At 37.0% G+C, this 18,529-nt stretch overlaps 1 protein-coding gene across 2 annotated transcripts in view; it reads left to right on the top strand.

Moving 5' to 3' along the window:
- Positions 1-18,529, top strand: part of mtus2a (microtubule associated tumor suppressor candidate 2a) — a 110,823-nt gene that overhangs the window by 32,944 nt on the left and 59,350 nt on the right. For both annotated transcript variants that reach the window (XM_073830065.1, XM_073830064.1), the window contains exon 2: positions 16,242-18,287. In XM_073830065.1, the coding sequence (XP_073686166.1) occupies positions 16,521-18,287 (1,767 nt within the window). In that variant the 5' untranslated portion in view covers positions 16,242-16,520. The remainder of the gene's footprint in view (positions 1-16,241; positions 18,288-18,529) is intronic.

Genomic DNA, 18,529 nt, shown 5'->3' with positions numbered 1-18,529 from the left:
CTTCCAAACTTCATAATGGGAGTGAATGGGCGTTGAGATTTTGAAGCCCAATAAAGTGCATCCATCCATCATAAAAAAGTACTCCACACAGCTATGGGGCCTTCTGACCTTCTGAAGATAAATATACATATTTAAAAATGTACATAACTTTATAAAACGTAATGTGTATAGCTTCTGCTAAAGCCCCTGATATACTTCAGGTGAAATCAAAGAATGAACTGATGAAATGAAAATGAACCAAAATGAAATTCATTTTGTGTTGGTTTGAAGGTTCAAAACGGCTTGTCAAAGCGAACTTTCCAGAAAAAGACCTTTATTAACCCCCCGGAGCTGCATGGAGCACTTTTTATGATGAATGACCAATTCACCGCCATTATAAAGCTTGGAAGAGCCAGGACGTTTCTTAAAATAACTCTTATTGTATTCGTCTGAAATAATAAAGTCATACGCACCTATGATGGCTTGAGAGTGAGTAAATCATGGGGTAATTTTCATTTTTGGCAGAATGATCTCTTTAAAATGTGCTTTTGGAGCATGGAAGATAGCAGCATAAACATTCTTCAAAACATCTCTTTTTGTGCTTGAAAGAAAGAATTGATTTAAACCAACATGAGCGTGAATAGATGATAAAAGATTCTTTTATTTTAGGCGAACTTTCCAATTTGCTTCCTTCCAAAATAAAAAGCGTATAAATGCGAGTGTGCATCAGCTTAGCTTTGAGATGAGGGCAGCTTGTTTACTCTGAGCTTCCTTGTCTCTGCCAGCAGCTCCCACATCATCTCTCCATAACAACCTCCCTCTCGCTCTCATTCTGTGCTGCTTAAGGTCTGCAGTTTAATTGAAGTTTTTTGGGCTTTTCTGAATGGAGTTGAACCGAAGGTTTCTCCATGTGACAGCTGTGTGACTCTCACTCCTTTTTTCTCACCCCCTCCATTTAACACTTCCCTCCTGTTTCTCTGCCTATCCATGTATTTAGACCCTTTTCACACTACATCCCACCCTCCAGCACACCTTTTCAGCTCAAGTTAGCTGTCATGTTCTCGCTCTATTCCTCTCTCCCGCTATCTCTTTCTCTCTCAGTAGGTTTCAGCCTTGGCCTTTGTCTGTCTGCATGTCCCTCACTCCGCCTAAACATTCTGGGCATTGTTTGCCAGTTGGCTTTCTTGGCAATCAGTACGGTTCAAATGCATACTTTTAGTCAGCAAACTGCGATCAAATATTTACTCTGCTTTGTAACAGCACTTAAGTTATCTCTCATGTACCTGTACTTTTTTACCAGCATCTGTACAGCAGAATACAGATGTGTGTGTGTCACAGCCGCCACACTTGAGCATGGTTTACACTTGGTGTTAAGATCTGTTTCAGGATATCTAATCAAATGAGACAGATTGCTGTTTATACCTGGCAGAAACGTGAGATTTGAAGGGAGGGGATCTTATTCTTCTGAATGCAGGCTATAAATATTAAAGGGTTAGTTCACCCAGAAATGAAAATTCTGTCATTAATTACTCACCCTCGTGTCGTTCCAAACCCGTACACAAATTAAAATATTTTTGATGAAATCCAAGAGCTTTCTGACCCTGCATAGACAGCAACGCAACTGACAATGAGTAATGAGGTTGAGTCTGATGATTTCTGAATGAAGTGAAGCAAAATTCCCGTCATTCTGTAAAACGTATCCGGAATGTTTGTGACTACAATCTCACTCACTTGTCACAATGTTTTGAGGCGCTGTCAAATCCCGTCCCAGCGGAGGAGTGAGAGGAACTTGACAGACAAACTAGAGCACATTCGTCTGCTGTACAGAAGCATCTTGCATCCCGTTCGGTGGGAGTGTATCAACATTTTCTAGTTGCTGAGACATCAAGCACATGAATTTTCCATAAGCAAAGTCTCTCGGGTTTTCTGTTAGAAGTGTTTTTCAATATCAGTGTAAATGTGTGGATTGCTCATTAGGTCTTAAGTCATAGAGGTCAGCTGAGTGAATACAGTCCATACTTTAGTCATACACACTCCAATAACCTTATGTTTTATTTACAATTTCAAAAAATCATCTTTTACAGTGTAGTGTGGTGGAATTGGTTATAACATGAGGCCACGTGAGGCTGGTAAACCCTATAACTTCCACATGACATGTTTTTGGTTTACAATATAAAAGCTTTTTTAGCCTGAATTAGGCTGAAATAAATCGACTGATCATGTTTTATATTTACAGTGGCATTACAGATCTGTACAGCATGTCAGGGTCTCTTCAGGCTATGTGTAATGGACAAACAAGGTCATTTAATCAGACCGGTTCTAATGTGTTGTTTTGAGAACTGAAGATTTGGCCAGAGACTAGCTCTAGAACCGGGTCAGTGTGTCACAAGCCCTCTCTCGAGCTCTAGTCCTGTTAGGGGTTACAGCAGATCCATAAGCAGCAACACTGCTAGTTTTAAAACTATGAAAAGAGTCACAAGTAGGGGAGAGTGGGGATGGTTGCAACAAGGGGCAGTTGCAAAATTGCTTATGTCCTCAAGAAGGAATAAGATACAGTGATAATATTCATACTAGGGCTGTGCAATATGGACAAAATAATCATATTGCGATTTTTTGAACGAATATTGCGATTGCGATTTTATTTGCGATTTTTTTTTTTTTTTTTGCTTTTTCAAACAAGCTACATACATGCATTCTAAATGTATTCAGTGCACAAGAAGTGCATAACAAAACATTTCACAATGAAATAACATAGTATTAAGTTTAATAAACAAAACTGTAGTAAAATTGTCTTTAAAACAGACAACATAAAATAAATTAGCCATGTTACTTTTTTTCCCGGTACTTTAGCCTACTTTGTGTAATAACGAAAACATTCATTTCAGTGTAAAAATAAGTCCAAAACTCTCTATTTTAACATTTTGAGAGCTCTACAATCTTTTGCTTTTTTTTTTTTTTTTTTTTTTTTTTTTTTTTAGAAATTCTTATGTCTTTTAATTTTTCTGATAATCAAAAAGCATAAACATTTATTTATTTTTAATCAAATGAAAAATAAACCCTTTTAATTTTTGGCAAACAAACAGAGGTTTACTGTTCAAATCAATACATGGAAGAAAAATTATATTCAGTTTAAAAATAATAATTAAGTGGTTAATCTTGTTGTAATATTTCTTTTTTTATCATATATATTGTTCTATGTAAATTATTTAAATAGGAATATATAAACACCTACATTATACTGTACAAAAGTAATACAAGACTAATATTGTTCTGTTTCATGTTAAACCATACTTTTATTTTGACAGGTTGCCGTGAAGTTTCTGTGTGTACGCTGTACAGTATAATATGATGCTAGTTTTCTCAAATGAAACGGTAAAAGTGAAACTCGCAGCAGCTTTGGAGATTGAGTTTATCTGTTCATGTGAGATGCAAATGCCAAAAATTAGCGGGAGCGTCACATGTGCTTCAGTATGCGGGTTGTAGAAAAATAAAACGCGTCTCCGTCATTCATACATACAGAGGCAATCGGAACATGCAGGATTCATATTAAAACGGTCTTTTTGCATTTCAGTTTTCACAGACACTAGTCCATATCGTGATTTGAATTAAGTGACAGACCAACTTTTGATTTATTAATCCAAAAATCGACGAATTCCGTGGCATTCCGCGCTATAGTAAATTAGGTTTTTATGAATGGAGTCCGCGATCCAGTCCGTGTTTTCGCGGAGGAGACATTGTAAACGCGCGACCATGTAGAGACAGAAATGGCATGCCTTCGTGTAAATAAGATAAATAACATGAGGCAGTTAAGTTTGTTTAATAAGAGAACATGTAGACCTGTTCTATTGGAAAGATAACCTTAAATGACTTCTATTGTGATCTGGCGCTATATCGAAAAATAAAATGAACTTGACGTTCAAGGGGGGCAAGGGTGCCATTGGGGGGGATAGATAAAATCGCAGCCTTATGCGGTTTAGAAATGGCATGTGCTTAAATCGCGTTTTTTTTTTTTTTTTTGCGATTGCGATTAATTGCACAGCCCTAATTCATACTGCACATGCTTTATTGGCCCCTTCTACCCGAAATCGTTTTCTTGGTAAAAAAAAGTTTTTTTTTTTAAAGATGAGATTTTTGGTCATAGTGTCTAAGTTGTTTCTGTGACGCATTATAAAAGCATAACATTTTAATCAGTGCGTTCTTAGCTTCTAATAGGCATAGCTAGCATGTGCCAATGATATGTTGTCTAGCTAATATACCAATTTTTATCATGGCTATCACTGTAGGGACAGTTGCAACAAACTCGTGTGATATTGCTCATATATATATATATATATATATATATATATATATATATATATATATATATATATATAGTAATCATGTAAGTCTACATGACAAGTCTACGAGTGTGATATTGCGTTTATACAACAGTTCGACGGCACAAATGTGTAAATACATAAACAAAATAACAACGGAGTGTCTTTAAAAGCCCTCTTTTGTGCGAACTATTCCTTCCGCCACGAATTCAAATCAAAGTTTGACGGTTGATCAGCTGAGCATAAGCTTTGTTACTAATTCCAAAACGTCACTTTAGAACTAGTAACGAAGGAATGCTGAGTTGCTTCATTGAAAGCCTATTGTATTTAAGCAATAACTCCGCTTCGCGTCGTGCCTAACAACGCCCTTCAGCCGTGATTTATTCACAATACAGCACGGCCTCAAGTACCTTATTGCTTTTATAAAACGGTTACCACACAATAAAAATATTAAAATCAAAAATATATATTAATTTATATATATTAAGTTGTATGTTTTCATAAAGTAAAATCATTAACTGCCTTCCGCTGTAAAAAAGTAGTCCCTAACTGCTGCAGCTGTGTTTACGTTGCTAAGGGTGGTTGCTAAGGGTGTTCAATGATACACAAAACCGTTGAGTGAAGCGGTCATAGCAGTGCCGTATCATGAATACGACACAGCTGCTGACCAATCAGAATTGAGGAATGGAACTAACCGTTTTATAATTAAGCAATAAGGTACGAGAGGCCGTGCTGTATCATGAATAAATCACGGCTGAAGGGCGTTGTTAGGCACGACGCGAAGTGGAGTGCCTGCAACCCCTTCAGCCGTGATTTATTCATGATACAGCACGGCCTCAAGTACCTTATTGCTTTTATAAATCGGTTACCACACAATAAAAATATTAAAATCAAAAATATATATTAATTTATATATATTAAGTTGTACGTTTTCATAAAGTAAAATCATTAACTGCCTTCCGCTGTAAAAAGTAGTCCCTAACTGCTGCAGCTGTGTTTACGTTGCTAAGGATGGTTGCTAAGGGGGTTCAATGATACACAAAACCGTTGAGTGAAGCGGTCATAGCAGTGCCGTATCATGAATACGACACAGCTGCTGACCAATCAGAATTGAGGAATGGAACTAACCGTTTTATAATACTGCATTAAAACCTCACTGTATCATGTATGAGAGAGAGATGGACTGAGCGTGTGATAACTTACCTGCATCTGATAGAGCATTCATTATTCATATTCATGATGATATAGTTTTAATGTTTACTGAAGAAAGCGTTTAAATCCGTTCATCTGTTATGGGTGATTTTGCTGCTCAGTGGCAAACTGTTGAAGCTAAAAATAACTTCCGCTTAACGTTTCATTTTAAAAGTCCCAAAGTCACTAATAACTGCTCACTCATAAAACGGTCTCTTGTCGCCATCTAAAGGCGGAACAATGTAACGTTAACTAAATTCACCATCGTTTCTCATTACTAAATACTATTATTAAATACATTATTTAAAATATAGTTTATATACATTTTTATTTATTGAGTAATAATATTTAATAAACAATAACAACAAAAACAGGCATCAAAAAAGTTGCTAGGCAATTCAGTCAAGAGTAAAGGCAGCATTCAGCATTGAATTTACATAAACTTACATGCTAGATGAACTATCTTCTTCTCTGGAACAAATAATAGATTAATGAGATCAAAGACTGCCCGTTAGATTTACCCATAACGAATTACATGTCATGTGTAACCACTACAGAGAGCAGAGCCAGCGGTAAATTCCAGAAGATCTGGCCGTGGTGAGAGCGCTCTTGAGCGGATTGATGAGTGCAGAACGCTCCCTGGCGATAGGGCTCTCGCACGTCCGAAAACGACGAAGCAAATTTTCAAACAGACGTTATCTTTATTAACAAACTGCATATTTGAACTATAAACCAGTACATTCTCGCCTGAAAACCTCTTAAAACTACATTCCGTGACACAAAAAGAGTAATATTTATAAAATGATACGGGATTTGGACGTCCACCATGACACTCGGAAAAAACGGTCCCGGCTAGAACACGCGCAGTGATACAAAATTGTGAAAGGGCGTTCCTGTAGCGATACCAGTAGAATATCTCACGGTTCTCAACCAATCAGATTTGAGAACCAGAAGGAACTGTTGTGTGTGTATATATATATATAATTTTTTTTTTTATTATTATTATTATTTTTTTTATTATAGTACTAGTGTGAACTAATATCAGACATTTTGTCCAGTTTGGCTGCCCGGATGTTCCCTGCACTGCCTGATCCCATTATAACTACAGTACCAAACTTTATATTCATGTGACCACATGCGCTGTTGTGCTGAAATATTTAATTCTTCTCCCCAACTTTTACATTATTCACCATGAAGCAGCCATGGTGAATATTCACATTTTGGATAGCCTCACTTCTCATCTTCATTGTTAAGGCCTCTTCTTTCACATGCTTCTTATTTTATCTCAGTGGCCTTTGATTTTTGCTCTGCACCTTGATTGACACACACATCCTCAATCCATGACAGAAAGAGAAGGGCTTTCAACTACCATTAGTCTCGCTGAATTAAGCCTGCGTTCTGAGCCGCCGCTCGCTTCCCCTCCTCAGGTCCGTCCCCGATCGCCCCTGCCATGGCCAAGCGACAGCAGAAATACGGCGATGATTACCACGAACCATCAATAATTCCCAAAGCAGTTGTGTTTTTGATTTAATTAAAGCCCATCTACTTGAGCTCATTGTCTTGATTGAGTAATTTGAGGCTGCTCGCTGTTCATTTTCTGTTATCATTAGGCGTTTAACGCTGGACGGGAGAGCTGGTGCCACGTCCTGTCTCACTCCACCATGCCCCAGTTTCACACTTGATAAACCCTCTTTTCAAGATTGGCTGGCAGGCTCACCCTGACTCAGGCATCTGTTCCTGCCTCGTCTGGCTGCTCTGAGGAGCCTTGTGGTGCTGCTTGGTGCAGTTTTTTCTGCTTACAGAGCACATTGACTCCAATACAGCACTGAGGATGCTTCTCCTCATGGTGCATTGATTTCTTTTCTCTCAGAATATAAATAAATAAATAAATAAATACACTAGGTGCCAACTAGTGAGGACTAAATCTGGTAGTATTATAAGCATTAATTAATTAAATATTTATATAAATATTAAGAAAGAATAAGAATAGAAATAAATATTAAATACATAGAAATAAATAGAATTTTTAATGAGACAAATTATTATTTATTAGAATATTTATACATATTTATAAAGTAGAAGTTGTATTTATTTATGCATTTATTTCCACACTTATCTATTTATACGTTATAAATGTTTTTATGTCAATATTTATTTGTTTTTACATTTATAAAGTTATTTTGATGTTGTTTATTTTTATTTATTTATTTATCTTTTTTATTAAAACATTTTAATATACTGATTTAGCTTTAATTTGAACATTTTTAGCTTTCGTATTAATTGTAGTTTATGTAATTGTGTTGTGCATTTGTCATTTTTATTATTATTTTTTATTTTTAAATTTTTTAGCTTTTTTAAATTTCGTACTTAGTACTTTAGTAAAATTATTTATGAAATTTTGTACTTACTTTTAAAACATTTATTATTGTTATTTATTATACATTATAGATGTTTTTATGCCAGCAAACATTTATTTTTACCTTTATGAATTCATATATTTCTATATTTATTTTAATGTATATTATTTTGTTTGTTTATGTGCTATTTTAATTTTAATATAATTTTTAATTTAATTTTTACATTTTTAGTTTTGATTTCAATTGCAGTTTATGTAATTTTGTTTGTGCATTTGTCATTTTTATTAGGGTTTTTTAAATATTTATTTTCAGCTTTAATTTCTTTGCATTTTAGTTTTGCTAATTGAATACTTGAGCTTATTTATGAAGTTTTGTATTTATTTTCTTCCCACGTTTATTTATGCTTATTATTTATTTCACTTATTTATTTATACATTGCAAATGTCTATATTTATTTATTTTTACCTTTATGAATTTATATATTTTTATATTTATTTTGATGTATAATATTTATTTATTTACTTAATCATTTAATTTATTTATATAATCATTTTAATAATTGATTATTTATTTATTTATTTGTTTGTTTGTGTGCTATTTTAATTTTAATATACTGATTTAGCTTTAATCTTTACATTTTCAGTTTTCATTTTAATTGTACATTTTATGTAATTTTGTTGTGCATTTGTCATTTTTATTAGTTTTTATATTTATTTTTTGCTTTAATTTCTTTTATTTGCATTTTAATTTTAGAAATTTTAGCACTTCAAATTATTTATCAAGTTGTATAATTATTTTTCTAAATTTATTTATGCATTTATTTCCACACTTATTCATTTTTACATGTTATAAATGTTTTTATGTCAACATTTATTTATTTATTCATTTTATTTATTAAATAATTGTAACAATTTATTATTTATGTGTTTGTTTATTCTATTTAATTTTAATATACTGATTTAGGTTTAATTTTTGATAATTTTGTAATTTTATAAAAAAAAATACAAAAATGACATAAAATGTGTAATTTTGTGTAATTTTGTAGTGCATTTGTCTTTTTTATATTTAGTTTTAGCTTTAATTTCTATTATTTGCATTTTAGTAATTTTAGTACTTAAAAATATTTATTTACTTATTTATTTCAGTTAGATGCCAAGGCAACATTTCTTCTTTTTATATAATATTTATATTTTATGTAAAATCTTTATACTTTATTTAAGCTTTTCATAAATTACCAAATTTATTTTACTGATATTTAATGATTTTAATAGTTTTAGTTTTAATAGCTTTTTAATAGATTTTAATCAAAAGGAGTTTAATAGTTTTTAATAGTCAACAATAGCAACATTCATGCATTTAATATCATCTACATTTCTCAGTCTGTATGCTAATAAGGGTGTGTATTTTCTACTTCAGCCACAGAGATGAACTATATTTGAGGAAATAATAGACTGCTAAATGAATGTGTTGACAGGACTGAAGTGGAAAACAGACTCTTTGGCTCATGCTGAAGTCGTGAAGTCTTCTGTGCTATCTTTAGGCCAAGGTTAATTAGCTTCAAAGGGGGCTTGAGAAGCGAGAAGAGTTGGCCCAAAACAAGCCTCCAGACCAGGCTGAAGCACAGAGCAAACCTGTCCGTCTGTCTGAACCTTCCTTGCCCAGCTGTCACTTTAGTTAACAACAGCGGAGATACAGAAACACAAGAACACCACGTGCACTAACAACATGAGACCATGCCTATACAACAGATTTTCCTGCTGTGTTGTCCATTTTTTCTTAATTACTTGAACTGGAAGGTGTTAATTACTGGTCTTCATTTATCAATAGGCCATGTTTACACTTCCTATTAGCATCAGATTGCCATTTACACCTGGTATTTGAATGTGTCGAATTATTTTTGTGACACTGAACAACATAAGACTAAAATAATAAAATCTAAAATTAAATTGGCTTCCAAACTTGAGCTGAAAATCTACCCTTATCTCTCAATATTCAGCACAAGACGCCATTGTTGATTCCACCTTGTTAGGTTTACCGATACCAACACATTCTTCTTCTTACCTTCTTTGCAAGGTACAAAAATGTGTTCGAGATTAAAAGGAAGAGCTGTAGAAAGTTGCAGGATGTGAAAACCTGAGGGTAAATATGTCATTAAGGTTGTGCTGGTGTGTTTTACTTCTACAGAGAAGGCAGATACACAGCGCTCTTCAAAGGTTAAGCATAGACCCGGCTTGTCATTCACCGTTACGGTGTTCTTTCATCATGGTTGAATGGGGGTGTTCACCTCACACTGGGGTGAATTCAGCTCCCCAAACTTAGATGATTTCCTTCTTTGAGACTTGAGAATCTCTGTTGCGTTACTTTTGAAAGAGCTTTGCTACTGTCATACACATCTACGTTTATAGAGCTACATGTAAAGATGCATTTTTCACACCGTAATATTGTTGATTTGGTCAGGTACAACCAAAAGTATCCAAGATGTATCTGACTTTTTTCTTTCAGACAAATACAAATGTCCTGAACAGCTAAACTCCCTGCTGTTCTTCAGGAAAAATCCTTCAGGATAACAAATTCTTTAGTTTTTCAGCATTTCTGTGTATTTGAACCCTTTCTAACAATGACTGTATGATTTTAAGATCCATCTTTTCACACTGAGGACAACTGAGGGACTCATATGCAACTATTACAGAAGGTTCAAACGCTCACTGATGCTCCAGAAGGAAAAACAATGCATTAAGAGATGGGGGTGAAAACTTTTGAACAGAATGGAGATTTTTAATAAATGTCGTATTTTTTTCATTTAGTCCTGCCCTTCAGAAGCTACAGAAGATACTTACATGTTTCCCAGAAGACAAAATAAGTTATTTACCCTGGTCATCAAATTTCAAAAGTTTTCACCCCCTCCTAATATTTGAATCGTATTTCAAATGCACAAAATTTCTGGAAAACCAAAGAATTTGCTGGACCTGAAGAATTTTTCTGAAGAACAGCGGTCAGCTTAACTGTTCAGGACAAACAAGGCACTCATGAATCATCACTAAACAAAAAAAGCTGTGGATCATTCAGGTAATCACACAGTATTAAGAATCAAGGGGATGTAAACTTTTGAATGGAGTCATTTTTATAAATTCAACTATTATTTTCTCTTGTGGACTATTTTTGATGAAATGAAATATCTTATTCAGGTCAGTACTAAATAAACAATAACATGCATTTTGTATGTTCACTCTTATTTTGGTAAAATAATTCAACATTTTGCAGATTCTGAAAGGAGGATGTAAACTTTTGACCTCAACTGTACAATCGGAGATGTATATGGTTAGAGAGTCAGACTTGTAACCTAAAGGTTCTGCAGGTATTGTTATGCAAAACCAGTGCTCTCTCCACCCTCAATACCACAACTGAGGTAAGACCCTTGAGCAAGGCACCGAACCTCCAACTGCTCCCCGGGCGCTGCAGCATTGGCTGCCCACTGCTCTGTGTGTGTGTTCACTACTGTGTGTGTGCACTAGGATGGGTTAAATGCAGAGCACAAATTCCGAGTATGGGTCACCATACTTGGCCACATGTCACATCCTTTCCTTTCCTTTCCTTAAAAGTACTCAACGTGGCTCCAGGAGGTTAATAAAGGCCTTCTGAAGCAAATCAATGGGTTTGTGTAAGAAAATATAAAATATAAACCGTAATCTCTACCTGTCACTAACTGTCGTATGCACGTTCACGCGAAAGTGGCATTTTTTAGGGAATGACATAGGCGTAACATAAGCTCCAGTGAGAATACCTATGTTAGTCTTGTTGGAACCAAGTTTTATTTACAGCAAAGGAAAACCAGTCTCCTCTTGGCTTATTTCGAAATCCTCTAACATTTTCCCTCTGTGCTTCCATGTTTGTCACTTCTCACCAGAGATTACACACATGCTCTCATGAACATGCGCAAGCTAGAGATAATGGTGTATGATGTTTTAAATATGGATATTTTTCTTACACAAATGCATTGCTTCGCTTCGAAAGGCCTTTATTAACCCTCTGGAGCTGTGTCGAGCACTTCTTTATGATGGATGGATTCACTTTTTTGGGCTTAAAAATCTCAACACCCATTCACTGCCATTATAAAGCTCAGAAGATGATATTTTTAATATAACTCTGATTGTATTCATCTGAAAGAAGAAGTCATATACACCTAGGATGGCTTGAGGGTGAGTAAATCATGGGGTAATGTTCATTTTTGGGTGAACTATCTTTTTAAGAATCTTTTCTAGTGCACTAATGTTGTATACTGAAGTGAAATTGTAGGGAATTAGAGAAAAGAACTAGACTGACTTCAGTTTGTGTGATTGGTAATGAGCATGCAGGACTTGAGAACAATAGCACCCCCATCCGGAACCCAGACTCCATTACTGTCTTCAAGCGACTGCTGAAAACCCATCTTTTTCGACACTATCTGACTCAATAAAAAAAAAAAAAAAAATCTTCTCCTCTCTTTCCTGATCTTCCCTTTCTAGCCCGTACTCATCTAACAACGCCTTACATATGGTATTTTTGAGCACTTCCTATGTCGATCTGCCTCCTTAGGATGAATCACTTGTTGAATTCCCAATTGTAAGTCGCTTTGGATAAAAGCGTCTGCTAAATGAATAAATGTAAATGTAAATGTAAATAGCAACAATAGATTGTTTGTCTTGCCTGATGAGCTCACAGCATGGCACAGGATTATTTGTTTAACTCACATGTACGGGGCAGCCGTGGCCTAATGGTTAGAGAGTTGGACTTGTAATCCAAAGGTTGCAGGTTCGATTCTCAGGTCTGGCAGGGATTGTAGGTGGGGGGAGTGAATGTACAGCACTCTCTCCACCCTCAATACCACGGCTGAGGTGAGTCCCTTGAGCAAGGCACCGATCCCCCAACTGCTCCCCGGGCGCCGCAGCAATGGCTGCCCACTGCTCCGGGTGTGTGTTCACGGTGTGTGTGTGTGTTCACTACTGTGTGTGTGCACTTGGATGGGTTAAATGCAGAGCACAAATTCCTAGTATGGGTCACCATACTTGGCCTCACCTCACTTCCTTTCCTTTCCTTTCCTTTCCTTTCTTTCACTTCACACATAAGCTATGTATAGATCAAACATGCTATAAATTAGCATGATCAACTCCACCTTCAGACTGGACCATACAGACTGACTCAGCTGGAAATGTCAGGAGGTGGAGTCGCGTTACTGGTGCTAATAACTGGAATGTAAATCCTAGAATGTACTTCCAAGAGCAACCAAGGATCCAGGAACTATTTGTGTTCTAGGAACCTCTAGCTTCTGTGGAAAAATAGCAGGTTGCTTGAGTGTTTTGTAAGAGCTAGAGAGAGCAGGCTTGTGAGTTTGTTATCAGCTTGAAGGCAGAGTGTGTTTAAGTAGAACATGGTCTCAGGACAGAGTTCTCCTTCCTGTTTTTCATCTCCCTCTTGACTGTTTTTAAAAATGTACTGTTTTTAAAATGGAATATATATCTACAGTTGAAGTCAAAGGTTTACATACACCTTGCAGAATTTTGTGTATTTGAACCCTTTCCAACAATGACTGTATGATTTTTAGATCCATCTTTTCACACTGAGGACAACTGCGGGACTCATATGCAACTATTACAGAAGGTTCAAATGCTCTCTGATGCTTCAGAAGGAAACAATGCATTAAGGGTCAGGGGGTGAAAACTTTTTGAATTCGAAGATCATTTTTGTCTTCAAGGAAACGTAAGAATCTTCTGTAGCTTCTGAAGGCAGTACTAAATGAAAAAAATATGATTTTTTTAGGCAAAATAAGAACCATTTTTCACATCTGTTCAAAAGTTTTCACCCCCGGCTCTTAATGCATTGTGTTTCTTTCTGGAGCATCAGTGATTACAGAAGGTGTTTGAACCTTCTGTAATAGTTGCATATATATCTGTCTATCTATCTAGCAGGCAAACTGTAAGGATCAAATGTGACCCTGGACCACAAAACCAGTCATAAGGTTAAATTTGACAAAACTGAGATTTATACATCATATGAAAGTTCAATAAATAAGCTTTCTATTGATGTATGGTTTGTTAGGATCGGACAATATTTGACTGAGATACATCTATTTGAAATCAGAAATCTGAGGATGCAAAAAAATCAAAAAGACTGAGAAAATCACCTTTAAAGTTGTCCAAATTAGGTTCTTAACAATGCATATTACAAATCAAAAATTACATTTTGATATATTTATAGTAGGAATTTTACAAAAAATCTTCATGGAACATGAACTTTACTTAATTTCTCAATGATTTTTGGCATAAAAGAAAAATCAAAAATTTTGACCCATGCAATGTATTTTTGGCTATTGCTACAAACAAACCCCAGCGACTTAAGACTGGTTTTGTGGTCCAGGGTCACAAATGAGAAAACTCTTATATGAAAATAAAAATACATCATTATAGCAAAGCCAGTTGCTCACACTGTCATGCAAGCCAGTCATAACACTAACACATCTCACTGATAAAGCTTGATTGTGTGTCCTGGGGTTTCAGATTACCACCCCATTGCTATGTTTTGTCAATACTGTTTATATTTATATGTGTTGGTGCAATTATGCCATTCGCTCTATGCAGTGTACCTTGATATCAGTCTTAATTGGCTGGTGGGTATGTGGGTGGGTGATTTTAGCACTTCATCAGCCTGCAGGATTGTGGGTGGAACTATGTGACAGTCTGGTGCGGCAACGTCAATATGCTTGTTCTCGGATTGTTGCCCATTTAACCGACTGTGATATGGATTGTATGGGCTGTCTCCTTTCCATGGACCTCCTATCTGATTTCCTGCTTAAGCATGTGCACTTGCATCTTACACTTGAAGTGATTTAGTGCTTGCTTCTTTGTGTTATTCCAGCATAAATTAATCAAGACTGTAGGAGCAAAAATCATTACAGTCGATGTGAAAAAAGGCAACCTTTCTCTTCTTACAAATCTATGTTGTGATTGATTGTAGACCACCTAAGTCACTGACCACCCACCCACCTACCCAATCTACCTAGTCAGCAAATGGAACAACCCCAACCCCCTTTTTCCTATTGGGAAAATGTCAAACCGACCTTGCTTTGTTCCTTTTCCTGGTTTGCACCATAACGAAACAGCATTGGCTTTCTGTTTGCATGTCCTAATCATAATTTTAAGCAAACAGATGTGTCAATGTTTTATAGAGATACAAAAAAAACCACCTTTGCTTAATGGTGTATTTTCATAATTTCTACCCCCCGACTGACTGTGGCTCGTTTTTTTTTTGTCCCACGCGAGCAGTGTTGTTAATTACAAGCCGTTTCACACTCTCCCTAATTGTCTTTTTTGTTTTTTTGTTGGGCAAACTTGCACAGTAAGAAGCCAACACATGGGAAAACGTTTCTGTCTCATCTTTTTTTTCTGCAGCACATCAGTCTTCATTTATTCAAATTGGCTTCCTGATTTGGCCGTACATAATTCTCAGCAGTGGAGATTTAAAAATTTAATTACTAGAGAAAAGGAGGTACTGCCATCTGATATTAAAGGACTGAGCCAAACATTTTATTGCTTTGTGTCAATGGACTTCCTATTCATTACACTGGCTTGTCAATTTGTGGTTCTTTAAAGAGAAACGAATTAGGTGTAGGAAACGCTACAATGCTTTATTTTTGGTTTCCACCCACAGAATATGCTCACAGCGGTATGACAGTGGAGACATTACGTCTTCAGGGAAATATTCATAATTAATATAAAAGGTAGCTGACTGAAACCAGCTGGAAAAAAAAAATCTATTTGCTGTAGTCAGTCTGAACTGGGCACTAAGATGTGAAGGAAATGTGATGGAAATAGTCCACTGAGACTGATCATTTTGTTGAGGAGCCGTTAATTCTGACTTATTGAAAATGTTGCCAAATAATCTTTTTTGTTGTTTGCAGTTATCTTTTAGTTGAGTCAAATGCGTTTTGTGCATTGCTCTGTGAAGGAAAGGTATAAATGTAAATGCACACTTTTTTTTCTTTCTTTTTTTTTTTTACTTTGGTCTGTTTACATAAGTGTTGCGTGCCTTTAAGCTGTTTTATATTCATTGAAAAATGCAATGAAACCGCAAACAGCCATGCAACAGAGTTATAAATCTTGTTTTTTACTTTTGATATAATAAGAATGTTTTGCTTTAGATTTGGGTGTCAGGAAAACAAGCCTTCCATAAAATATGTATGCATTTTTGATTTAGTCAGGAAAACCAAGAAAACAAACTACATTTTTACCCTAAAGGCTGAGAATTCAAATACTCATCTAAATAAGTGCAAATCTTGTGTTGGAAATTAAACAACCCATCTGGGATAGTTTCTGCTGAAGCATACTCTGCACTGCTTATAAAATGCAATGTCTTATTTTCTGTGCAGGTTTGGCACCAGATGAATGAACAAGGTATTTCAAGGTCCTCAAAGATGATGTGATGTCATCAAGTGTATTGCCCTGTTAAGAAACCAACAAATACAGCTCAGTCCTTTGGCGGTATCTTGGAATAGAAATGGAAATAATGTGAGAGTGAGTCGTGATTCTGCACGCCATCCAAACTGTGAACTTTGAAAGCCTAGGTACAGGCAAGTAAGAGAACATAACCTTTGATGGATCCAGGATTATCGTGGAGCTTTTGAGAGAGAAGCTCAGACTTATACAACATGAATGTTCAAGGAAAGATACAAGCCGGTGAAGACAACCAACAAGAAGAAATACAGAATGACGACAAGCAGCCTTTGCTAGAAACGGTGGAAGACGCTAATGCCAATCAAATCACCAAAGAGAACATTTATTCAGATGACAGAGAGCATGGCAGCCCACTACCCCCTCTGGTGTCACACTCTGAAGCCCAGGAGAGGATCCTTATCTGGGGAACACATGCTCGGAGTGAAGACCCTGAGCTTGAAGAGTTTGAACTGCTGGAGTGTCAAGATCTAGAAACCTTTGTTGTAGAAGAAGAACCGGTAGACACGCAGATTAAAAGAAGCAGGAAGGGAGCAAAGAACTTCAGTGACAAAGAGTTCTCATCTTCAGCCACTGCTGGCTCCCCTTGGAAAGACCACAATGAAAACCATAGTGTGGATGGAGATGCAAATGAGAACTCTCAGCCCCTTGACCTCAGGACCTCCAGCTCTCGCTCTGGTGCAAACCGAACCCTGAGAGATGCACGAAGTGGTTCTGAGAGCAATGTCTTTTCATCTTCTCTTTCTGCAGTGACCAGCCTCAGTGGAAGTTTAGCCAGCGCCCTGGACAGTGCAGGCCGCACACAGCCTCTCTCGTCCCAGTCCACCAAGTCTACCTCAGGCAAAGGCAGGAACCAGCTACCAGCTACTACCGAGTCCTACATCCACTCAGAGAGAAACAGGGAGCTTCCCAGGGATTTGGACCAAAACCATAACTCTACCACACTGCCTCAGGAACCACAATATGACAGAAGTAAGCTAATATATCCTTCAAATGCAGCAGTGAAACTGCAGAAATTCCAAATGGAAGCAGAGCAGAATGCTGGGAAAAGGATGTCAACCGAGGCGCCGAAAGGTATGGTGAGGGTGCTACCTTCTTGTCGGCAACTAGTCCGCCCTCTTTCTACTGAAAAACGACTAACCTCAGGATACCCCAGCATAGACACCCAGGCAGACCAGCAACTATCCCACTCCTCAGAGACAGGTCAGAGCCATCCACAAGTGTTGCCAGCTACAGAAGTCAACAGCAATCCCAACACAGACTCACCTCCCAACCAGACCTTTACCCGAGAAGCCCAACGCTTGCAAAGGCAAAGCTCAGCAGATCGTGCAGCAAGTCCCTCCAGCCTAGAAAGGAAGACTCACTTCAGCCGCCGGGCCTACAGCAGTCCAACTAGACCTTCGACACCCCCTTCCCCTAAGACCACAAGTTCTCCTCAAAGACAGCCTTCTTCCTCACCCATCAAGACTTTACCTTCTCGAGCTCCTCAGTTGGGTTATGCTGGGTACAGCTCAGGCTTAAGAGCCCCAGTTAAAACCACTATCAACACAAGCATCTATAAAACTCCTCCACAGCAGGCTTCAATGGAGACCTCCCCTCCAAGCAAGTGCCTGCCAAAACCGAAAAGCGTCCGGCCCAAAATCATTACGTACATTCGGAAGACCCCACAGGTGAAACCCCAGCCTCTTGAGGGAACTTACGAGGTGTCGTCCTTACCTACAAAACTCTCAACATACGGCAGCACACAGGCCAAACCAGCGTTTGGAGATCAAGGGGAAGCAACTGTGCTGAGTGCCTCAAATTTACTTTATGATAAATATCGCCAAGAGATGCAGAAGGTCCGGTTCTTCTCACCTGGACTCATGGTGTCTGGGATTAAGCCACCCAGCAACACCATGCCCCATAAAATGGCCAGCAGAGCGGACAGCTTCTATGGGTCTCTCAGCAAGCCTCTGTCTGCAGTGGTAAGGAATGCTTTAGACATTTAGCAATATGCTGTTCTTTAGTTAAATGCTTTTATGTCTATTTCTTGGTAAATCTAATTACACATGAACTTATGATTATATTGGTGAAACCGAGTGCTTTGATAATGTGTTGTGGAGTGTTTAACAGTCTACTCCCTGAATGCCTAATGGAGAAAATGTCAATATTTTAGAAAGCTTTTAAAATTGAACACTTGTTATGATCAGTAGACACATTTATGTAC

Source organism: Garra rufa, chromosome 23, assembly GCF_049309525.1.
Source record: "Garra rufa chromosome 23, GarRuf1.0, whole genome shotgun sequence".
Lineage (NCBI taxonomy): Eukaryota > Metazoa > Chordata > Actinopteri > Cypriniformes > Cyprinidae > Garra > Garra rufa.
This window is presented reverse-complemented; position numbering and strand designations above follow the sequence as displayed.